The following is a 24803-nucleotide window of genomic DNA, read 5'->3' on the forward strand; positions in this document are numbered from 1 at the left end:
ATTTTGACTTCTAAAATTAGATTTTATTGATCAAAGTTCAGCATTTAGAAAAAAACTTATCGTATTGCAATTATGTTAAGCCACCTGTAACATAGATTCTGAATATAAAAAGATTCTGAATATGAAAAGCGCCATTAAAGAAAGTGCTTTTCCTCTTCAAAATTTGTTCTTTAAGAATTTTATTGAAACGTGTTTATTACCTTGAACTATCTTATACAGTGCATTTGCATTTTATTTTACTGCATAAGTTTTTCCTATCAGCAGGTTGATTTTTATTTTATTAACTTCTTATCCTATTCTATTTTCCATTTCAGAGATGAGGAAGACAAGTACTTCAGCAGATAATAACTTCAACGGAGAACCAAGAGCAAAAAATTTAAGCAACAATGACAGAGAAGCTCATGCAGCCACAATTAACATGAATCAGTAGATTCAAGAAACAGCACAACCGATTATAGTTGCATTAACAATTAGCACCAACATCACCTATTTTAATCTACAAATAGATTTGATGTTCCAGTACATTTGTTAAGCTAGTTCAGGAATAAAAAATTGGAGAAGTGCATTCACCGAATCCAGAACACAACAACAAGGCCACACTAACATAGATAGGGACGAAACGATAATTAAAAAAAAATTACAAGCAACCAAGAACTGATTCACCTAATGGCAACTCAACTAGCAGAAATGGAAGATGCAGACTGAAGGTTTTTGAGCTCAGCTGCTACACTCCCGACATCAAAGTAATCCTGAAGAGCTTTCATCTCAATCTTATTGCATTTTAAGCTTTTAATTGCATCAGCTGTCGCCAAAGCCCCTGCAACCGTTGTTATTACAGGTATCTTATAAGCGAGGGCCATCCTTCTCAGCTTCCGTCCATCAATCTGATCAAGTGCATCTCCTGAACTTGTGATCACCATCAACTGAATCTGCCCATTGGCAATGAGATCAGCAGCATGTGGCCGCCCTTCATGCATTTTCAGCACTCTCTCCACTGGCATGCCTTCTAGTTCGAGTACACGTGCAGTTCCAGAAGTTGCAATAGTTCGAAATCCAAGTTCCGAGAAGGCTCGACCAATTGTGGCAAGTTGGTTTTTTGTCAATTCATTTAAACTGAGGAACAAAGTGCCTGAAAGTGGCAGTTTCTGTCCAGCAGCAATTTGTGCTTTGGCAAATGCAATTGATGACTCATAGTGGATACCCATTACCTCACCAGTGCTGCGCATCTCAGGACCAAGAAGCACATCACATCCTGGGAATTTCTCAAATGGAAGAACAGCTTCTTTAACTGATACATGTCTTGGTATAACCTCCTTGGTGAAATTTAGGTCATATAGCGATTTTCCTGACATAACTAGAGCAGCGTATTTAGCCAACGGGCGCCCAATTGCCTTGGAAACAAAAGGAACTGTCCGTGATGCACGAGGGTTAGCCTCAAGCAAGAACACCTCACCGGAAGCAGAAATAGCATATTGACAATTCATGAGGCCACACACATTTAGCCTCTTTGCCAATTTCGTAGTCCACGACCGAATAGTTTCCAAGCATGAATCTGAAATTGTTTTTGTTGGAAGCATGCAAGCTGAGTCACCTGAGTGAACCCCAGCCTGCTCAATGTGCTCCATTATTCCACCAATAACCACATTACCATGCAAATCAGCAAGTGCATCAATATCAATCTCTACAGCATCAGTTAAATACTTGTCAATCAGGACAGGACGCTCAGGGTCTACCTTAACAGCATTTTCAAGGTATGTGACTAATTTTTCATTGTTGTAAACTATCTCCATTGCCCGGCCACCTAAGACATAGGATGGTCTGACGACAACAGGGTATCCAATGTCTGCTGCAATGGCAAGGGCATCTTTTTCGCTCTTTGCAATACCACCTTTTGGCTGCTCGATCTTTAATTCATTCAGGATGGCATTGAATCTCTCCCTATCTTCAGCTGCATCAATGTTATCAGGTGATGTGCCCCAAATGCTAACAAAGCCAGCTCCGCTTCTGGCCTTTGGCCTTCGCTCATCCAAGTAATTCTGAATCGGAAGAGCCAGTTTCAATGGCGTTTGACCTCCAAACTGCACAATAATACCATCAGGTCCTTCCAAGTCAATGATATTCAGAACATCTTCAACTGTCAGAGGCTCAAAGTAGAGACGGTCACTTGTGTCATAATCTGTAGAAACTGTCTCAGGGTTGGAATTCATCATAATTGTTTCATAGCCTGCATCCTGCCCAAAAAAAAAAAAAAAAAGAGTCAAATTTCAAGGCTGAAAAGCAACATCGGAGCAAGTTGTAACCATAAAATGCAGTTATCAGAACCTAGAAAGACAGAAAGATATTATATTTCATATGCCAAGAAAAGAATTACTTCGGCTTTCTGCAATGCACATGAAAACAGAGACTTATATGTATGAGTAACTCCTGTTATTATAGTTGCAGAATGACATGTAATAGTCTAGTTAATTGTACAACCAAAAGAAACATGGATCGACTTGGAAGACTTTGAGCATTTTGTAGCTAAGGGCAGTAACCGATCAAAACTAGCGTAAAATTTTCTAAATGACATGTCTAAATGCCAAGTAAAATGGACCATAAGAATTGTTAAGCTGTAATAGTATCAAAATAATGCATTATCAAGCCCTCACAGACTTTTAGTTTTCGGTTTTATCTGTAAGGGATGCATGGAGTTAGCAAATTGTTCAAGGACAATTATAAAGATGACTATATGTTAAAAAAATAGGACAAAAAAGGTGAAACTTAAAGGTAAATTTATAATCATGAAGTGCATTAAGTTCCATTAATCATTCCATGTCAAAAAAGAAAGAACAAAAAAAGAAAAAATCATGAATCAGAAGACTAGCAATAAAATAACTTATGAACAGAAGACTAATTAACTATAAAATTTAAGCATCACAGAGACAATGAGAATAATTAGTAACCATGTTCACAAAACAGTAAATTTAATGGCTATGTCTATCCATATGCTGCTCTAGAGAATTAATCAACTAATATAGATACAAGAAACATTTTTAACTTTTGTTTTGCCTTGCATTTTTCTTAATAAGAATAAATATTCCACAATAAGCATGCATCAAGTTCAGTTGGTTAGATTCTGATATCGCCAAGCTATACAGACCAATGCAACAGAGATGCATGAAATGATTCAGTAATCAACAGAAAGCCACAGTTCAAAATAGTAAAATTGTATCACAATGAACCTTGATTTGTCAAATTGTTTTTTCTGCATCATAGTGAATTTTTATTTTTTTGGGGTATTTTCTGCATTGTGTAATCTGAAATTCATCATTCTAAAAACATGAAAATCCATTCTACCAGTGTGATATTTCTAATTGCAGCCATGCTTATAGGAGTCTTCTATGTTCAAAGGAACGTGTAGAACATGCCATTCATTTCCCAGAATTATCAACTTTCGGATTTCAGTTGTTTTGCAGAATAATCAGATAATTAGAATCATTATATGGGAGAAACCTCGTAAGTATCTACTCAGATTCTATTCAAGTTATTCATTGGCAGTTGAAGAAGTATCACCTAAAAAGCAATGCAGAAAAATTGGACCATAAATCAATTATCAAGAAACACAAACCTGAAGGGCAAAGGACGTATGACAGCAACAATAATCAAACTCAATACCCTGTCCAATTCGGTTTGGACCTCCACCTAAAATCAACACTTTTTTCTTTCCGGTAGGAGCTGATTCACACTCATGGTCATAAGATGAATACATATAAGGTGTATCAGCATCAAATTCAGCAGCACATGTATCAACTCGTTTATATGTTGGTTTCACACCCAAAGACAAACGCCTTGCTCGAACCTCCTTCTCATTGGACTTCATCACGAAAGCTATTTGCCTGTCACTAAACCCTCTTTTTTTCACTTCATATAAGTCATCCTTTGTTAGGTCAGACAAACTGCGAGCCATAAGGAATTGCTCCACATCTACAAGCTCCCTTAGCTGAGTGAGGAACCATTTGTCTATGTAACTGAGCTCATGGATGTCATCAACCTTCATCCCCCTCTTCATTGCTGCATATACGGCGTGGATGCGATCAGGATTAGGAACCCGAAGACTATACTTCAATTTGTCCCAGTCCCAGTCCAATTCCTTAACCTGAGCACAACCCCATCCAGAAAAACCACATTCCAGAGACCGCACTGCTTTTTGGAAGGATTCTTGGAATGTGCGACCTACTGCCATGGATTCACCAACAGACTTCATCTGAGTTGTCAATATGGCCTCAGATCCAGGGAATTTCTCAAATGCAAACCTCGGTATCTGCACAACTTTTTATTGTTTAGAAAACTAAATGAACACGTCGCATAGATTCTAGCAAAAAACTTGCCAGCAGCAATAAAAAAATTACCATAATTCAAAGAACAAGTACTAGGAATCAAGCTGAGACAGAGATGCTAGGGGTCATTTTTGTTGGTACGAATCATGTATTCCTCTTTATTTTATCATATACTGTCTCTACAAAATCCAGGTCGAATATTAACCATATTGGTCATAACTAGGACCAAATAATTCACTGTACCAAAGGAAAGAAGGCTGGTGAATGTTTCTGGGTGTCAAGACACCTTCATATGCAGGACTCTGTTTTTAACTTACTACAATCTAGAAACCAGTCTGGGGGATGTAAGATTTAGTAGAACTAACTGGCAAGGTGTAAGTTTTTTGTTTTGAACAGGATCCCTCATATAATTTTTGTAAGTAAAGTTCACAACTCAGTATCACTTTGGTACTGAGTTTTACTATTAATACAAGTGGTTACCTCACTCAAAAAGAAACTAGATACCTGTCTAACTCCTAAGTAACTTAATCGAGAAAAAATGAGACAACTGACTGAGTATTACAGCATTTTTTTAGTAACACTAGCTTGTTATAGAGATGAGTACGTGTGAAGGCCATAAATAAACACCTTAATGCAGGGCTCTAATTCGTAACTTAGTAGAAAGTAGATACCGTTCTAACTCCTAAATAACTGAACAGAGACATATTGAGACAACCAAATGAATATTATGGAGTATTCTTTTATAAGTAACACCTCATCAAAATTCTAAGCAGAAAATTAACACATAAGGGAAACATACGACAGAAGGAAACTGGAATTTAAGAGAAGAAACAAAGTTAAAGATAAAGATACTTGCCTTTGTAACTACATAATCTATTGATGGCTCAAAACTAGCTGGAGTCTTCTTTGTGATATCATTAGGAATCTGATCCAGAGAGTATCCCACAGATAGCTTAGCAGCCATCTTAGCTATCGGAAAGCCAGTTGCTTTTGAGGCTAAAGCTGAAGACCTTGAAACTCTAGGATTCATTTCAATTACCATCACTTCCCCATCAACTGGATTTACAGCAAATTGCACATTAGAACCACCACATTCAACTCCAATTTCCCTAATAATAGCAATCGAATAATCCCTAAGTCGTTGGTACTCCTTATCTGTTAAAGTCTGAGCGGGAGCCACAGTTATCGAGTCCCCCGTGTGGACCCCCATAGGATCAATATTCTCGATCGAACAGATAATAACCACATTGTCAGCCAAGTCTCTCATAACCTCAAGCTCATATTCTTTCCAACCTAACAAAGACTTCTCAACCAAAATCTGAGAAGTCAAACTAGCTGCTAACCCCGACTTACATATCGCCTCGAATTCCTCTCTATTATAAGCAATTCCACCACCGGTCCCGCCTAACGTAAAAGCTGGCCTAATAATCAAAGGAAACTCGCCAATCTCACCAGCTATCTCAAAGCACTCCTCCAATGTATTCCCAATCCCTGAAGGTGGAGTCTTTATACCAATATTCTTCATTGCTTGCTTAAACAAATCCCTATCCTCGGCTTTTTTAATCGCATCAAGCTTCGCCCCAATCAACTCGACCCCATATTTTTCAAGAACCCCACTTTCCGCTAACGCTACAGCTAAATTAAGAGCAGTTTGTCCACCCATTGTTGGCAATAATGCATCAGGCCTCTCATTCTTCAACACTTGCTCCACTAATTCTGGTGTCATTGGCTCAATATAAGTCCGATTCGCGGTTTCAGGATCAGTCATAATAGTTGCAGGATTTGAATTAATCAATATCACTTCATACCCTTCTTCTCTAAGAGCTTTACAAGCTTGAGTACCTGAATAATCAAACTCACAAGCTTGTCCTATCACTATTGGACCAGCACCAAGTATCAATATCTTCTTTATATCTGTTCTTTTCCCTGATTTCTGGTTTCCAAGAAACCCCTTTTCAACAGTTTCATTAACAATTGAATTTACCCTTTTGGGCAAATGGGTGTTTCCAAAAATGTGTGGCCTAGATTGGAGGTGCAAAAAAGAAGATTTTTTGTAAACTGTGGAATTGGGAAATAGTGGAAAAAGTTGGGTTCTTGATGAATATATTCTTGAAGGGGGAAAAACATAGGAAGAAGAAGAGGAGATGAGTTTATATGCAGCATTTTCACAGTGATTCATACAATAATCCATTCTTGATTTGAAGACAACTGATTAGGGTTTTATGGATTTTGGAAATGCTGTTTTGTGGTTTTTAGCAGAGCGGTGGAGGAGGAAGGATAGAAAGTAGGGTTTTAGAAGTACTAGTGGTAATTAACTGAGATTCGCTCATCAATAAAAAATAAATAAATAAATAATTAAAGAAAGAAAAAAAGTGGGACGGAGGGATACGAGGTTTGAGCAAAATAGGAGTAGAAATAAAATTGGAAAAATGGAAACGAGAAAATAAATACTCCTACATTTTTGTGCCCATTCTGCTGCCACTATTTGAAGTTTTGAACAAGTTGAAATACTTAATTATTAATTTTATATCTATAAGAAATTACAAAATTTGATAAAGAAGAACACGCAAATCATCTTCTTACCTTACTATAATGATGATGGTTTTATGGTCAAGGTATTAGTTAATTTTGGATAGTGTCAGAAGAAGTGTTGATTGATGAGTGGATATGTCATTTTGGCTTAAATATATGGGTTAATAGAGGATTGGTATATTTGAGTCCCTTTCATAGCTTTACAAGGTGATTTGGTTTGTTTTTTTTTTTAAATTTAATAGAATTTTTTTTTTATTCATACCAAACACACCTTGTATCTTGGTGTGCATATATCCGTATAATTGTAAACACGCCCATGTTCGGTGTTATTTCATGATACCGCATTGTAGTAGGTGATTTGGTTGGTGGGATGCCTATGGAATTATTTTATTTCACTTTTTGTATAGGATAACTTATCTCACCATTTATACTAAGAGCTCGTTTGGATTATCCGGAAAACAAGTGACTTTTAAGCATAAGTATTTAAAGTACTTCTTAAGCGCTGAAAATTATTTATAAATAAGCAGTTACTTCACATGTTTGGATAAAAGTACTTAAAGGGTTTTTTAAAGTAAGGGTAGTATTGAAATTAATAGAAAATATAAGGGATAAAAGAATAAAGTTGTTGGTCAAACCAAAATGACTTTTAAGCCAAAAAAAAAAAAATTATTAATTTTATATCTATAAGAAATTACAAAATTTGATAAAGAAGAACACGCAAATCATCTTCTTACCTTACTATAATGATGATGGTTTTATGGTCAAGGTGTTAGTTAATTTTGGATGGTGACAGAAGAAGTGTTGATTGATGAGTGGATATGTCATTTTGGCTTAAATATATGGGTTAATAGAGGATTGGTATATTTGAGTCCCTTTGAAAGCTTTACAAGGTGATTTGGTTTTTTTTTTTAAAAAAATTAATAGATTTTTTTTTTATTCATACCAAACACACCTTGTATCTTGGTGTGCATATATCCGTATAATTGTAAACACGCCCATGTTCGGTGTTATTTCATGATATCACATTGTAGTAGGTGATTTGGTTGGTGGATGCCTATGAAATTATTTTATTTCACTTTTTGTATAGGATAACTTATCTCACCATTTATACTAAGAGCTCGTTTGGATTATCTGGAAAACAAGTGACTTTTAAGCATAAGTATTTAAAGTACTTCTTAAGCGCTGAAAATTATTTATAAATAAGCAGTTACTTCACATGTTTGGATAAAAGTACTTAAAGGGTTTTTTAAAGTAAGGGTAGTATTGAAATTAATAGAAAATATAAGGGATAAAAGAATAAAGTTGTTGGTCAAACCAAAATGACTTTTAAGCCAAAACAAATAAGTTGGGATTGAGCAACTTCTTGATTTTGACTTATTTTAAGCACTTTTTAACTTAATTTAAGTTGTTTTCTATTTTACTAAACATCCAAATAAATTTAAAATGGCTTATAAGCTGGTTTGTCCAACTTATAAGCCAATCCAAACGGGCTCTAAAATGGTGGGATAAAATAATCCTAGCACTAAATAATACCCATTACTAAACTTAGAATAAAATAATCTGGACTATTTCAGGATAAAATAAGGGGTTGTTTGGTGGGGAAACAAGTTATTCGAGGATTACTTATGCCGGGACTAGTTATCCCATCCTCTCACAGGAATAAAATACCATTATAATCACGGAATTAATTATACCGTAATTGTATTCTAAAGTATATGTGGATCAATAGTGTAATTGTAGGGATCAAGTAGCTCAGTTGGTAGGCTACCTGAACTTTCACCTTGTTGGTGAAGGTTCGAATCCCCACGTTATAATCCCCTCCCCATTTCCCCTTTTCCTACCCCTATTTAATAAAAACATTTTTTTTTTAAAAAAAAGGATCAATAGTGTAATATTTCTACTATATTAGAAGCACCAGTTGGTGCTTCTTTCGTCGTCCGTGTGTGGACCCCTCACCCCCCCCCCACCAACATAAAAAAATAAAATAAACAGGCCCTAAAAAAAATTGTGGGCCCCATATATATTGACCCCATACTAAACAACATCAAGCAATATATATATAAAAAAAAAAAAAAGTGGAACCCACCATCTCCAAACTCACGGTAAAAAAAGTGGACCCCGTATTAACAAAATCAAGCAATATAAAAAAAAAAAAATTGAACCCCATATTCAAAAAAAATAATGTCAAAAAAGACTTCGTATTCGTAGTAAGCACTAATATAATAAAGTTTTAGATACGGAGTACAAACTATAATGTTATATTAAACGTGTTTTGAACATAGTATATATATATATATATATATAAATAATAAGTGCACCCCATATTAATAATGTCCAAAAAAAAAAGTGCACCCCATATTAAAAAATGTCCAAAAAAAAAAGTGCACCCCATATTAAAAAATCAAACAATATTCATGTAATTTCCAAAGTATCTCATTAAGTCAATAATGATGGATTCATTACCACGTGCGTATCAATCCATTAGTGGGAGCAAATAAAATTATTGTACAGTAACATACTTAAAATACTTATATATTAAAATAAGATAGAATTTAATTACTTTTTCATTTTTTCCTTACTCTAATAAATGTGAAAATAATTGTGGGCCCCATATTAAACACCATGCGTATTTGTAGCAAACACTAATATAATAAAGTTTTAAATACGGAGCACAAACTACAATGTTATATTAATCGTGTTTTGAACATAGTATCCCATATTGACAAAATCAAGCAATATATATATATATATATATATATATATATATATATATATATAAAAGTGAATCCCATATTAAAAAAATAAACAATGTCAAAAAAAAAAAGTGCAGACTTTGTATTCTTAGCAAACACTAATATAATAAAGTTTTAGATACGGAACACAAATTACAATGTTATATCAATCGTGTTTTGAACATAGTGTATATATATATATATATATATATATATATATATATATATATATATATATATATATATATATATATATATATATATATATATATATATATATATATATATATATATATATACATAAAAATAATGCAAACTAATAATGTCCAAAAGGGTGGGCCCCATACTAAACGACACCAAACAATATAAAAAATAAAAATAAAAAAATAAAAAACTATATAAAGCATGGGTTTAGACCCATGCTTCATCGTCCGTTGTCCCTTTAAAAAAAAAGGAAGAAAAAAAAGTGAAACTGACCACATCCAAACTCACGGGAAAAAAAAAAGTGGACCCCATATTAACAGAATCAAGCAATATTAAAAAAAAATATGAATCCCATATTAATAAAACAAACAATGTTAAAAAACAAATGCTTAGAAAATCAAACAATTAAATCAATAATGATGGACTCTTTAGAATAAGGAAAAAATCAATTTCTACTTTGTTTCGTTTTAAACATGTAAAATTAATTTAATAATTTGAATTAGAATAATCTAAATCAAAATTTGATAAAAAATAATAAGTATTTTACACCGTTAAATTAATCGAATTAAAATTGAAAGTATCAACTGATGCTTAAATATTGCTATTATTTTATCTCAAAGAGAGAAAAATAGTTTCTTTTTAAACAAGTCTTCTCTTTTAAAAAGTATTAATAAATTTTCGTAGCAAACACGAATAAAATAAAGTTTTAGATACGGAGCACAAACTACAATGTTATATTAATCGTATTTTGAACATAGTCTATATATATATTATCATTATCTAAACACAACTACATATACATAAATACACTATAGTCCAAAGTGTTGGACCCGTGCGGCCATCTAGTTGAGGATATATGAGAAGGATAGTAAAACCAAGGGCAATATTAAACTTTTCTTCAATAGTAAAGGGGTAAATATGACCTTTTCCCTTCTTTTCAACTTTGAGTTCAACCAGGCTTGTTCCATTCAGTCAAGAATCGAACTGAAAAAGTTGAGGGAGGCAAGTTAAATTTAGTCAGATTCAAACATACAGTCCAAATCAACTTCAAATTATATTGATTTTCCCTTTCGTTTTGAGTATGCAGTGTATTCAAGTTAGTTCTGGAAATCCAAGAACGGCATGCCAAATTGAAAGCTAACTGTACTTGAAGCCATGCGTTTGATGCTGTCATAGGAAGGTAATTTTACTTCTCAATATCCTCAAGTTTTTGATTGATGTATGTGCCTACAAGGTGTTTTGAGTTTTTGCTCAGTTGAATGATGTTGCCTTTACTATGTCGAGATTCTGTCTATCATCTCTAAGTTTTATGGATAATCTTTAAATTCTTCTTCCATACTTGTTTTTATCCAAAGGGTTCTGTTTGTTAATGTACATCCTTTTACTAGTACAAATGATAAATTCAAACACAAATGGCAAAGGATCGAGTAAATTTCTCAAATGGTCACTCAAGTTAAGGAAACTATGGAGCAAAGTCACTCGGTTTGTGCGTTACATCTTTAAAAATCACTGTTCCCGGATTGTGAACTAAGATTCGCCGAATTGTCAAAGGATCTTCATAGTACATGATCTATGTCCCTATTATAAAGTTGAAATATTGCTCAGCATTTGAGAGTTGGAAGTATTCTGCAAGTTGATATTTGAGGAAGTGCATGTGGCAGGGAATGAAGGAGAAGATGTTTTATTTGTTTGACACTGGATTCAGTGGGCTGTTGATGGACATGTTTTGATAATGACTCCAAATCTAGAATCTGCTTGATTATCTTTTAGGTGGATCTCACTTTGCTGTGACATTTCAAATGGTTACATAAAAAAATTATACATTAGTTGGAAAATGACCAGATTCTTGTTGTGTCTCATTTGAAAATTTGAAGGACTTAGCTGGAAAAATAAACCGTGAAATCATCAGGTAATACGCAAAGGACAAGCGATTCTATTAAAGATTTTTTTTTTCTTTTTCATATAATGGTCATTCATATTGTAAGGAGATTGGTGGAGCAGTATAGGAAGCGGAAGAGGGACTTGCACATGGTATTCATTGACCTAGAAAAGGCCTACGACAAAGTGCCAAGAGAGGTCCTATGGAGATGCTTGGAGGCTAAAGGTGTACCTGTGGTGTACATTAGAGCGATAAAGGACATGTATGATGGAGTTAAGACCAAGATAAGGACGGTAGGAGGAGACTAGGAGCAATTCCCTGTTCTGATGGGGTCGCATCAGGGATCAGCTCTTAGCCCGTTTCTATTCGCCTTGGTGATTGATGAATTGACGCGACAAATATAAGGTGAGGTGCCTTGGTGTATGTTATTCGCGGATGACATAATTCTGATTGACGAGACTCGCAACGGAGTTAACGATAAGCTGGAGGGCTGGAGACAGACGTTGGAGTCTAAAGGATTTAAATTGAGTAGGACTAAGATAAAATACTTGGAGTGCAAGTTCAGTGGCGTACCGCGTGAGGCTGACGAGTAAGTGAGGCTTGGTACCCAGGCCATTCAAAAAAAAGGAAGTTTCAAGTATCTTGGGTCTATTATACAGGGAGATGGGGATATCGACGATGATGTTTCACATCGTATTGGTGCAGGGTGGATGAAATGGAGGCTCGCCTCCGGAGTGCTGTGTGACAAGAAAGTGCCACCAAAACTTAAAGGCAAGTTCTACAAAGTGGTGGTTAGACCGACTTTATTGTACGGGGCGGAGTGTTGGCCAGTCAAGAACTTTCACGTTCAGAAGATGAAAGTCGCAGAAATGCGAATGCTGCGGTGGATGTGTGGGCACACTAGGAGGGATAGAATTAGGAATGAAGATATCCGGGACAAAGTGGGAGTGGCATCGGTGGAGGACAAGATGAGGGAAGCGAGGCTGAGATGGTTTGGGCATGTGAAGAGGAGAGACACAGATGCTCCAGTGCGGAGGTGTGAAAGGTTGGCTATGGACGGTTTCAGGAGAGGTAAAGGGAGGCCGAAGAAGTATTGGGGAGAGGTGATTAGACAGGATATGGCACAGTTTCAGCTCACCGAAGACATGACCTTAGATAGGAGGTTGTGGAGAACTCAGATTAGGATAGAAAGCTAGGTGGCTTATCCTTTCACCATAGTAGTTGTAATTTTGCTCGTTCGTTTATTGCCATTTGAATTCTGCATTTGATTGCTGCTTATATTTGTTGGGTCGTTGTACTTTGATTATCTTATTTATCTATAGTAGTTAATGCTCCTTTCTTTTCGGACTGTTTTACCATGACTTTCTCGCATTTGTTGTTCCTTGTTTTCATATTGTTTTCGATATGCTTGGCCCTATCTGACCTTTTGTCTTGTTTTCCTCTCTTGAGCTGAGGGTCTTTTGAAAACAGCCGCCCTACCTTTCAAGGTGGGGGTTAGGTCTGCGTATACTCTACCTCCCCAGACCCCACATGGTGGGATTATACTGGGCTTGTTGTTGTTGGTGGTGGTGGTCATAGTCTTCATCATCTGTTGTTTAACCATTAATTTTTGCATGGCTATATTTGTGCTATTTAGCTACATGAGGATGGATGTTAGTAAGTCTGAACCTTATTTTGATTTTTGGGTGGTTCAGCCAGTGCTACAAGTGTGTGTTTTATCCTCCTACACTTAGGTCTCAACAGTGTACTCTCACGCTCATGGATTATTTTCATACTTAACATAAATGAACAGACGTTAAGCCCTTCAAAATTGGGTGCAAGTGATTGTAGCCATAAAACTTTCAGTAGTTTCTTTGCTGTGATCTCCCTCTTGGTAGCCCCCATTTAATTGATTTTTAATATATTCCTTGAAGATCTCCATCTGCGCTTATGGAGGGCTGAGTTCTTTAGCTGCTACTTTTTCTGAATTGAATGTGCAATATGATTGCTTTCTTTCAGAGGGGAATCTCTGCTTGATTAATTCTTTATTTGGGTCGTTTCAGTTGTTTTACTATTTCACTGCTGCCAATGCTTGTATGACAAAGTGTATTAACAGCATGACTTTGCAACAACCATTTCATATATTTAAGTATGTTGGACATGATAAGACACAGCATTTCATGAATTCTATATTACTGTAAGATTTTTCTTGCTCTTAATCCTTTAAATTTAGCAAAGTTAGGGAAGACTTCATAGGCATAATGTCTACTGTTGCAAAATGCAATTTACTTTATAAAATTTTGAAATTTTATAACTGGTGTCGATTTTTCTAATGATCATGTGTTGTATAGCCATGTAACTGGTTCATTACATTTTTTCCGGTACCCAAACAGGTATAAATCGGGATATCGTGAACTTAGATCTCCTTTTTTGTTGTGAACGTGAATAATGGGGCCGAGGTGGAAAGGAAAAGGGGCAGAAGTTAAAGCTCTTGCAGATCCCATTTCAGAGATAGTCAGCCAGCTCCAATCTTCTCTGATCAGCTCAAATTCTCGAGGATTGCTATCTGGTATGAGTGTGCTTCTTAAAGCAGATGCAGAACTAACTGACGTCCTCAATCGTGCATGTTTTGGTAGGCCTAAGGTAACATCAGAAAAGAATGAGCAATGGTTTCAGCTTTCCGTGGAAGAAGCTTTTTACCTTCAATATTCTCTAAAATGCATTAAGATTGTTGACCACAATGACACAGAACTGAACAGCGATGAGTTATGGAAGCATATGACATCCAGGAAAGAAAAATTTCCTATCCTGTTCAAAGCTTTTTCTCACCTTAGAAGTAAAAACTGGGTGGTTAGATCAGGCTCTCAGTATGGAGTAGACTTTGTTGCCTATCGTCATCATCCTGCTTTGGTACATTCTGAATATGCTGTGCTCGTTTTATCAGCGCAAGATGGTAATGCAAATGGTCGCTTGAGGGTTTGGTCTGACTTCCACTGCACTCTTCGTCTTTGTGGTAGTGTGGCGAAGACATTATTAATTCTCGATATTGAGCAACAACAAAGTTGTGCAGCTTCTCCATCGTGCTTAGATAATTATGTTGTTGAAGAGAGAACAATCACAAGATGGAGTCCAGAGCAAGGCCGTGAGAAAAAGTTAAACCCAACCCAAGTGTAAGGTAGATTGACTGGTTCAAGATTAATTCCTACTTTATCTTGTACTAGTTTAGCAATTGTATTGTGACTTAAAAGCACTACAATTAGTACTCTGTATAACTATTAATACTCTGTAAACAGCGTTTAATTCCCTATCTCTTGTAGGCATTTTGGGCTGAATTTATGCCCATCAAGCTTCTATGAACGTCTACCACTTATAGCAAGTTGCTTCATCGGGAAAGAACTAACCTGTCTCAAAACCAGTTCTAAGAGAACCCAGGCATAAAAAGATTTGGACAATTAATTAAAAAAATATACAGAACAACTCATACAAGATTTATAGTCAATTTTCTTGGGGGGGAGGGGGCATATTGTTCTAATAAGATAGAAATGACATTTCAAGCTTTACTGTTTTGTCATGAGGACGCTCTTAAAAGTGTAACCTGCTAGGTCGAGATTTCTCCATCCTGGTTTCTCCATAATGCTCATCGTTATCGTTCTTTTTGTTGTGCCTAAAGGCTGCTATTGCAACCATATACATAATCACAAGAATGACCAATATGACAATGTTGATGATAGACACTTTCCTCCAACTCTTTTTCAGACTAGCCAGAACACCAGCTTTGCAAGAGTTGCAGCTATAGCAGAGCTGCTCTTGATAACTGCTCCATCTAGCACAATCAGGGTCACCTCCTACACTCCCTGTTCCTGTGTTCCACACTGTCTCGTTCAGGTAAGTGTAGCCACATTCTGTAGGGGGTTTGCAGCAACCAGACTGCATATCATGATTTTTGTCAGAAAGATCGTCTTTTAGTAACTTTATTTTGTAGTTGTGGTCGGATATATGGTCTCATGCATTCATCCCGTTCTATTTAGATCAAACGATTCATCACGATAGACTATTTTTATTGCCGTTGTCAACTCTACCACTACTACTACTCTCCTCCTTTACCCAGGTTTAGGACTGGTTACATTTTGCGAAGTTCACAGAGACAGATTTAAAGTGTTAGATGCTTTACATATCTAGCACACATAGCCTCTCTTGCTCTACTAACTGCATATATGTGAGATATCAATAAGTGGGGCCCCTAATTATTGGAGCTTGCTGGAAAAGTTAGGCTTCCATCTTTTCTAACCAGATACTATAGTCATTCACATCAACATCAACCTTGTAAACACTATTTTCTTTTTTAGTAATGATGGATGCTTTAAGACCATTTAACATTAGGCAGTGATTGAAGCAATGAGTGCTTTCAAAACCAATATCCCTTTGGCAACAGTAAAAACTCATCCGACCGATATTTACACCAAACAAATTGTACCACTTGCAAATTAAGATTGCCGACATATACAATTTCTCTTTTTGACATGTTAATCGATGTTACATCAGGAAAATATTTAGTTGTACAACTCTTAGGGTTCGTTTGGTACGATGGATAAGCAAAAATAGTCCTGGGATAAAAATTAGTGCCGCCTTATCCCACGTTTAGTTTGGGAAAAAAACTCGGGATAACTAATCCCGGGATTAATTATCCCGGGATTATAGTGTTTTTTATCCCACCTTGAGGGTGGAATAACTAATCCCGGGATTAGTTATCCCGAGATAAGTTGTTTCCAACCAAACGAGCCCTTATAAGTGACATATAAACAAGAAAAATTTGTCTTTTGTTTTTATTTTACCTTGGACCACTTGAAAAGAGGATATTCCACCAACAGAAGTAAAGCAAAATGAATAAAATCAGGATGAGTCCAAAGTAGCTAACATCCAGATTCCAAATTCATAAAACATGCATTTTGCCACAGGTCAAAAGCACCACTTTATTTCAGCAAAAAATATCTACTTTTAAAATTGTGGAAACATTCATTAGACAACAATAGAAAAGTTGGTAAAATGTCTCGTCACTGTATAAATAAAGAATAAAAAAATTGGCTAACCCTAATCACATTGAAAAGCCAACAGGAAAATAAAACCCTCAGAGAATGTTAATTCTAATGGTCCCACTATTTGTTTGTCACTGAGCAAGCTAATTATTTCAATATTTTATATACATGATTATTCATGTGGTCACGGTTTATCAGTAGAAAAATCATACAGTACTAAACTCTTATCAATTAAAGTAGGTTGCTTTTCTCTCTTTCCCTCTATTTTCTTTCTCTTTTGGCTTTATTTCCTTGTTGGTAGGTTGGAAATTGACAAGAGGTATCTGTTGGCAACTCACAAGTCACTTACCTGTAATCTACACATGGAAAATGTTAACATAATCGATTAGTTGGGGCATCAATGTCAATTCCCTAAAAACAGATTTACATGCAATCCTATGCCTTCGTGGTTAATGAAATGGAATGAGAACTATGAAATCTCAGGCTCAGATGGAGATAAAGACACTACGTGATTTTTTTTCATCTGTCTAAGTCTTGGTGCATAGTGTTTCCGGTACATGTGCTGTTGGAAAGTAGCACATGCTCGGAAATTATTGAAGCCCACACAAGTTGACACGAATGCCACAATTATAAAAAAATGTACCTGCAATCCTATGTAGTTTACTAGTTATGCTTGTTTTTTGAACCATAGTGCCTAGATTAACTTGTGGGCAACTCAGCTATTTCAGTGAGAACTAGTTGTTTCCATCAGCATAAATATGGAATCACTTTTCTACAGGGTAATCATGTTTCATAGTATATAATTTGGTGAAAGAAATTATTTTCAAAAGAAAAAAACTGCATTCTTTTGACAAAAAGACCATCATTAGGAGCAAAACAAAACATTATTCATGTTAGAATCAATCATATACCCATAAAACAGGGGGAAAATAAGCACAAAATAGAAGGCCTTTTTGACACTTACCTCGAGAGGACTAAGCTTTCTAGCATTAAACATCTGAACAGTCTCTGGAATTCCATTATTATAAGTCCTTCTCATCTTACCACAAACATGAGAATCCCTAATACAAGAACTGATTTTTGACCAATAACTCTGACTTGTTACCCTTTCTTCGAGCCACCCAGAGTAATCTTGCAAGTGGTACTCCAAGTAGACCCGGTTCATAACGGGTCGACCCGACCCTTTATCAGTGACAGCATAAGCAAAGATAACGAAGCCTATTAAAGCAGCAATGATAAAGAACATAGCCCAAAGGTAAAGGTACATAAGGAAAGTGTTCCTATAACAAGCACCAGCAAAACCAGCTAAAGAAACAACCATAATTGAAACCCCAATAACTATTAAGGGCCATTGAAGGAATTTCAAGCAGTCTGTGTTGTTTGCTCTGCTACTTAGCCATATTCCACCACCCAAGATTGGTATTGATGCAAGAAATGTGAAGAAATTCACTAGACCTATTAATTGGTTGCTACTTCTCATGATGTAAAGCTCTCTTTTTTTTTTTTTTTTCTCCCTAAAGAGTACTTTCCCTTTGGTTTTTATTTTTTTTGGGTTTCTTGTATTTGAACTTTTTTGGGTTCTTGGAATTTTGATATTGACAGTTATGAAACAAGAAAAAGAAGTCTTTACTTATAATGGTGGAGGTTGTTGAAAGAGGACAAGAGGAGGGTATTTCCTAATTAAGTCATGGGGAGCAAAGTGCTAAGTGTGAGGAAGTGACATAACTACCCTCTTAATTTGTCAGCATCCTACCTAGTACCTAGTACCTGCATTGATTTGGCGCATTTGAGTGGGATATTTGTATTTCTTGTTTTGTTTTGGTAGAGGATATTTTTATGCGCTAATTACTTTTTTAGCCATGCTGCAAAAGTAAATTATTTATATAATAATAAGAAGAAGAAGTTGGACGAAAAAGGATTTCTACAGTAAAAACTTAGCAGGCGTTTAGACGTGATTTGATTGAGATATTGAAAATAGTACTGTAATAGTTAAAGGTTAAGTAATAAAATGTATTTCGAAGAAGAAATTGTTTGGAGAAAAGAAAGCTGATGTTTTGTAAGTGAATAATTGAAAATACTTCTAAAATCTGATTTAATTAATTCTATATTTCAAGTTTAAAGTTGAAGTAATCTCCAAAGTATTATTTAAAATCTTGAAACCAAAATCTATGGCCGACATTTAACTAGCATTATTCTGAAAAGATAGTTCAAAATTAGGGTTTAACTTATATACCGTGCAAATAATTTTGCCACTATTAGTATGATCTAACTAGTTTTAGCATGTCGGTTGCCATTTCTCGGATGTCTAGCTCAACTTACTATTAGCAATTGCTTGGTGATTATTTTTTAGTTGACTTTATATTTTCACACTAAGTCAAGACTATTCAAAAGATATATACAATATACAGGCATCTAGATGGTGATTGTTTGTCGATAATCTTTTTGAAGTCTTACTAACATGTCTTTCTACTAGTAATTTATACCACAAAAAAAAGGAGATGGTAGTTTGCTCTTTTTCTTTTATTTTTAGGTTCAAAAGAGAGAGGCTACATGTTATACGTAAGGACTAGGATGAAATTTTGTTTTTTCTAGAATATTCCCCTCTCTATCTCTCTGTCTCTTCATTTATTTAATAGAAAATTAGTAGTAGTATCGGCGCGATGCGCAGATAATATTAAAAAAATTATTTTTAATCATTTTAAATTGCTACATCATATCATAATTTGATATATTTTTTGTTTGAGAATATTTGATCATATTGTCTTAAAAAAATTCAACCACTATATTATTTCTCCATCAAAATTATGCCCCCAACACCACTCCCTAGTGACCAAACCTATATGAAAACAAAGATAACGAATTATATAATTATCAAATAACTTTTATGTTTCATATTTTTTTTTATTACATTGTTCATTATTTAAAATTATTAATATAAGTTTGTATTATCTTATCATTTGGCTTAATTTACCTATCGAGTGTTCTCCTCGTTAATATAATTTTTCTTACTCGTGAATTTTAATTTTACTCTATTGTTAACAATTATTCAATTTCTTAAATTTATGAATATTTTGTGTATCACTATATTATTTATTTATCCTATTATATTCTTAAAATTAATTAAAAGGATAAATAACCTCATTTATCTCTACCCCCCCCCCCCCACCCCCTCTCCTCCCACCCCAAACTCCCACTCTCATTGAACATATGTTGCTGCTGTATTTTAATCAATTTTCTCTATTTAACATTTTTACGTATAATCAATAAGTAGGGACATTGTTTTTGCATTAATTTTTTTAATAAAATCACTCATCCATTACTGTAATCGATATAATGGTTGAAAAGATATAAAAATCTATGCTAGTGCATATAAATGAAATTAAAAATTAAACAAAAGGAGATTATGAAAACTATCGTTTAACATAAAAGTTAAGAAATGTAGAAGCTATCTTGCAACTAATTTAGAGAGCAAATAGGTTAATTATTAAGTGGAATATGAAACAAATTATTCCTGTAGAGTTTTCTGAAGTCACAACCCCCCCCCCCCCCCCCACCACCGCCACCGCCACCACACCTAAATTCACATAATTTTATTCTGTCATTCATATGCTTGCATGATCAAAGAATATTAGTATGATATATGATATTTCATAGTTTGTATGTTATTTAATATTTTTCTCATCACCTCAATTTTTTAAAACTTTTTGTAACATCTCTACTTTATTTCTAGATGTTTCAGTTTCAATACATCTTAATTTGATATGCTCATTATATATATATATATATACACACACACGCATACTTCGTCAATAATGCTTCATTGTGCAATTCTCAATATGCAAAAAGCAAATCTAAGGGACAAAAAACTCATCCATTTACTTATATTCAAATTTAAGAAGTTGCTTATTTACTGTTTCTTTAACATGAATGCACTATAACAAAAAAAATCATATACTGGTAAACAATAGAAGCATATACTATATTTTTTCCAACTATTTTATAATTAGCAGTTTATTCCCAATTAATATTTTACCTATAATCCAAATAATTCAACAAAAAATTATGAATTGCATCTCTGAATTCGTACTAATTATAAAAACAGAAGTTTTTTTAAAATCATTTTCCATATGATCTATCATTATTTTGAATAAATTAGTATCAAGTGCAATAAAAAAATTAAAATTTCGTTATCTTCTATTTTCAGAATAAATATTTGAGTTTCCCTACTATGATTTTTTTTTTAGAAATTTTTAATATATTGTATTTCTTGTGTGTATAAATTTTGGTATGCGGAAATATATATTCAAGATTTTATCATAGTCATTATAAATATATGAACGTACCTAAAGAACATATCTAAAATTTTACTTGACTTTGGTAAATATAACTTAATTAACCTGTATATAACTAATATACCCAAATAATCAAAAAAAAATTGCTATCATGATAATTTTTGTTTATCAGAAAAGTTGGTACAAACCTGCAAGTGCATAATGGTTGACGAAGGCATGAAGTTATTACTCTACAATTCTTCTTTTTTGGTCCTTGCGCCAAGCTTCCAGTTCTGTTGTATCCTTGCAGAGTATAGTCAACCTCTATCGCCATTAATTGTATCTAATTATCTAGTTCATATTGCACCTATCGGTTCAAAGGAAGAAAAAAACGCTTATCAACCTCAAGTAGGAATATGGAAAAAATCATAACAAATAATAAGAAACCTTTTGTTCATCCTAATATAATAAAAGAAAATTAAAAGGATATCAATTTTATGTCGTCAAATCCCGTAATACGACTATCACCATCTGCGCATAGAAAATGAAAACGTTAACATAGAAGAAATCTTTGAAAATAAAGAATAAGAGAAATGTGGTAAATATAAATTCACAAATATAGCTAACGATTAATAACAAAAGAGGAGAACATCTAATATTATGTATTACTCAAGGGGTACACATATAAGAGGTTAAGAAGTTGGAACTTTATTCCAACTCAAATTTTATTTGAATTCAACTATCATATCAATTTGTTAGAGATGATTTTAAAAAATAATATAATGTGTGTTTAAGAAGATAGATTTCTAAGATATCTTTTATCTCATGAGATCAATTCAAAATATTCATACGAAACAGAAGAAGATGTAGTTACTATTCCTTATCCTTGTTTTACCTTTTCCTTACGTTTTTTCCTCTGTTTTTTTTTTTCATTTACCTTCTTTTCTTTCTTTATATATTTATAAACTTTATTTTCTAACATAAAAGGATAGGTTCTGCCACATTTATTTTATGTCTCCTACGTGAGAAATTCACCATAGTTATTAAACTTTGTTTGATTTTTTTTAATTTTTTGTTTTTACTTCTGATTTTATCTTTTATTATTTCAGCAACATAGTCTTATTCACATGATGCTTTATCTTTTATTTTTTAATTAAAAATCTATATATAAGAACATTTATTAAAAAGCTTTATTTTTGAAGTTTAATTTTATGTGCTTACGTGACTCTTTTCTGATATACATAAGATTGGATAAAAAATGTACTTATCTAATGAATTAGTTTCCTTTTTTCAGTTTTAATAGTAACAAAAGAGAAAGAAAAAAAAAGTTAATGGGATATTCTGTTAAGTTACAATTTAATTTGACATTTTCCATGAAAGTATTAGCATGGTTTTTCCATCTCTTGTAAAACTGATACTTAGAGTTGATTTTATGACCATTGCTTTTTTTTTTGTTAAAAAAAAAAAAACTTATTTGTTATCCGTTAAAACTACAAACTTAGTTATACTTTATCAGAAGAAGCAAATCCTTATCTGAAAATTTAAATTCAAATTCAAATTCAAATTCAAACTCAAATTCAAAAACTAACCATAAAAAACTCAAACAAATTATCTTTCTATTAAATTTAAAATTAACCATAATATAATAATCCGTTTAAACTAAAAAAACTAATAAATTCTTATTCAAAAATGTTATATTCAAAAATCTCCATATTTATGTCAATAATTAGCTAGTACATTAGTAGGAGTAGTATCTGCCGATAATATCTCATTTTTATCTTTAAGATTAACTTCCATTCATTATTTTTCTTTTCTTTCCGTTAATTAACAAAGCAAAAGTTAATCGGTGCATGTATGAGAATGTTTCTGTGCTGATATTTGTTTAGATAAGTTTCATATATTTAGGCTTAGATAAGCTTGATGTATTTAAGCTTAGATAAGCTTTATTGTTGAAATTTTCAGATTTATCTTTTTATTCAATTCCAATTTTTTATTTTTTCATTCTAAATTCAAAAATGTTATTACAATTCTCATTAACTTTGTCTTAAAATTGTCAAGTGGCTTGTTTTTAGCTTGCCACTTGGCTTAATCACATTGCTTTTACCTCTTCTTTTTTATATAAGATATAGATATAGATTAGAGATATTTGATATTGTCCTTTTCTTGACCGGAAGACGAACGTGTTCGGTTGAGGTAAGTTACATGATTAACGATTAACGTAAACAAAGACTAACATGATGATAGAAGTCAAGCCATTCATGATGCTTCTTGCACTCTGCTGGAATTGTATTGGAGAATTTGGTACAAAGTTTTCTATTGAATCACTACTAAAAAAAGGATTTCCCGACCTCAAAACCGACTTCAAGCTTAGGTCGGCAAACAGTGGGTCGAAAATTTTACCGACCTCATGAGGTCGGTAAAATTTTTAAGCTAGATAAAAGTTTTTTAATTTACCGACCTCATGAGGTCGGTATAGTAATATTTTTTTTTTTTTGCAAAATCATTACCGACCTCACAGGGTCGGTATATTGACTTATTTTTTATTTTATTTTTAAACTTTCTGACCTCACGAGGTCGGTATAGACAAAATATTTTTTATTCATTTAATTATACCGACCTCATTAGGTCGGTTAATTATATGAATAATATAATTATATGAGTTTACTGACATCATGAGGTCGGTAATTTATATAAATATATAATATTGTTTTAGATTACATACCATGTGAGGTCGGTATATTGCAATTTCTGAATTTTTTTACAGAAACCCAACCTCATGAGGTCGGTAATTTGCAGTTTCTGGGAATATTTTGCAGAAAACCGACCTCATGAGGTAGCTAATTTTCAGTTTCTGGGAATATTTTGCAGGAGACCGACCTCATGAGGTCGGTAATTTACAATTTCTGGAAATATTTTGCAGGATACCGACCTCATGAGGTCGGTATTCTGCAAAAATGTTGGTAGGATCTAGCTGCTTTTGCAACTGCCCACCTGTCAAGATGAAAACAATTTTATACTCAACTAAAACCAGCTCAAATAGCTGCCAACAATTCACCAAACTAATACAAATACATAAAATATTAAACAACTTCAACAATTAAAAAGGAAGTGTTACATGATTTAGTCTACTTTTCTTTCAAACTTTTCCAAACTCTATGTCATTAATCCACATATGATAGAACCAAAAGAAAACATTTCAATTAATAGAAGGTTAAATAGCTTCCAATTCATTTCCAGGAACCAGCAAGACAAAGATACAGTAATTTGTGTGGGAAAATATATCAAACAAACCAACAACAATAAGCAAAAGGACTAGACAAGTATTAACTAAAGGTCTCTTCTATCAGTCCTCACAAATCACTCACAACAACAACAAAAAAAAAAAAAAAAAAAACAACAACAAAAAAAAGGAAAACAAATAAAAAAGATAATCAAGCTCTGCCTCGATTCCAAACTAGTTGGGGTTAGTAACAGATGAAACGTGAGAACTCTCCGCGAGTCACCCATCCTAGTACTATTCTTGCCCACACACATTTAAAGTTCTGACAGGATCCGGTGCATAAGTGTTAGTATGATTCCATCCCTCAAAAAGATTAATTTTTACACCAGCTATCAATCGAAGACAACCTCAACTCAAGTAGTTCTTTCATCTTAGCACCTTATCTCGTACGAACCAGCTTTAGTGATATAACAAACCCACTCAACTGTGTTGTAGCCACTCTTCTCCCACACCTGCACAGAACTGACTTATATGAAGCAGATATCATACCAAAAGGATACCACTATTGAATTGTAAGTTTGGCAAACATACCTTAAGAAACCGAACACGCAAACCAGATGCTGTAAACATGGGATAC

At 33.9% G+C, this 24803-nt stretch overlaps 3 protein-coding genes across 3 annotated transcripts; 1 reads left to right on the forward strand and 2 right to left on the reverse strand.

The window, feature by feature from the left end:
- Window positions 1-431: 431 nt before the first annotated feature.
- LOC132605173 (carbamoyl-phosphate synthase large chain, chloroplastic) lies at window positions 432-6731 on the reverse strand. Its single transcript, XM_060318402.1, has 3 exons — window positions 5173-6731; window positions 3608-4300; window positions 432-2231 (listed from the first exon to the last, which is right to left on the reverse strand). The coding sequence occupies exons 1-3, from the start codon at window positions 6505-6507 to the stop codon at window positions 675-677; spliced, it is 3585 nt and encodes a 1194-aa protein (XP_060174385.1). The 5' UTR covers window positions 6508-6731; the 3' UTR covers window positions 432-674.
- Window positions 6732-10703: 3972 nt separating this feature from the next.
- LOC132605194 (tRNA-splicing endonuclease subunit Sen2-1-like) lies at window positions 10704-14947 on the forward strand. The gene is made up of 2 exons (XM_060318413.1): window positions 10704-10964; window positions 14036-14947. The coding sequence occupies exon 2, from the start codon at window positions 14091-14093 to the stop codon at window positions 14814-14816; it is 726 nt and encodes a 241-aa protein (XP_060174396.1). The 5' UTR covers window positions 10704-10964; window positions 14036-14090; the 3' UTR covers window positions 14817-14947.
- Window positions 14948-15077: 130 nt separating this feature from the next.
- LOC132605183 (tetraspanin-3-like) lies at window positions 15078-18308 on the reverse strand. The gene is made up of 2 exons (XM_060318406.1): window positions 17640-18308; window positions 15078-15569 (listed from the first exon to the last, which is right to left on the reverse strand). Exons 1-2 carry the CDS (start codon window positions 18153-18155, stop codon window positions 15225-15227), a joined length of 861 nt encoding a protein of 286 aa, XP_060174389.1. The 5' UTR covers window positions 18156-18308; the 3' UTR covers window positions 15078-15224.
- Between the last annotated feature and the right edge of the window lie 6495 nt (window positions 18309-24803).

This window comes from Lycium barbarum, chromosome 1, assembly GCF_019175385.1.
Source record: "Lycium barbarum isolate Lr01 chromosome 1, ASM1917538v2, whole genome shotgun sequence".
Classification (NCBI taxonomy): Eukaryota; Viridiplantae; Streptophyta; class Magnoliopsida; order Solanales; family Solanaceae; genus Lycium; species Lycium barbarum.

What these genes read in the sequence shown, in the direction of transcription:
- LOC132605194 (XM_060318413.1), top strand. Translation starts at nt 14,091, where the DNA reads ATGGGGCCGAGGTGGAAAGGAAAAGGGGCAGAAGTTAAAGCTCTTGCA.
- LOC132605183 (XM_060318406.1), bottom strand. Translation starts at nt 18,155, where the DNA reads ATGAGAAGTAGCAACCAATTAATAGGTCTAGTGAATTTCTTCACATTT. An exon ending in GAAAGCTTAGTCCTCTCGAG is followed by an intron (nt 15,570 to 17,639) that starts GTAAGTGTCAAA and finishes CATGATATGCAG; the next exon opens with TCTGGTTGCTGCAAACCCCC.
- LOC132605173 (XM_060318402.1), bottom strand. Translation starts at nt 6,507, where the DNA reads ATGGATTATTGTATGAATCACTGTGAAAATGCTGCATATAAACTCATC. An exon ending in TAGATTATGTAGTTACAAAG is followed by an intron (nt 4,301 to 5,172) that starts GCAAGTATCTTT and finishes AAAGTTGTGCAG; the next exon opens with ATACCGAGGTTTGCATTTGA. An exon ending in ATACGTCCTTTGCCCTTCAG is followed by an intron (nt 2,232 to 3,607) that starts GTTTGTGTTTCT and finishes TTTTTTGGGCAG; the next exon opens with GATGCAGGCTATGAAACAAT.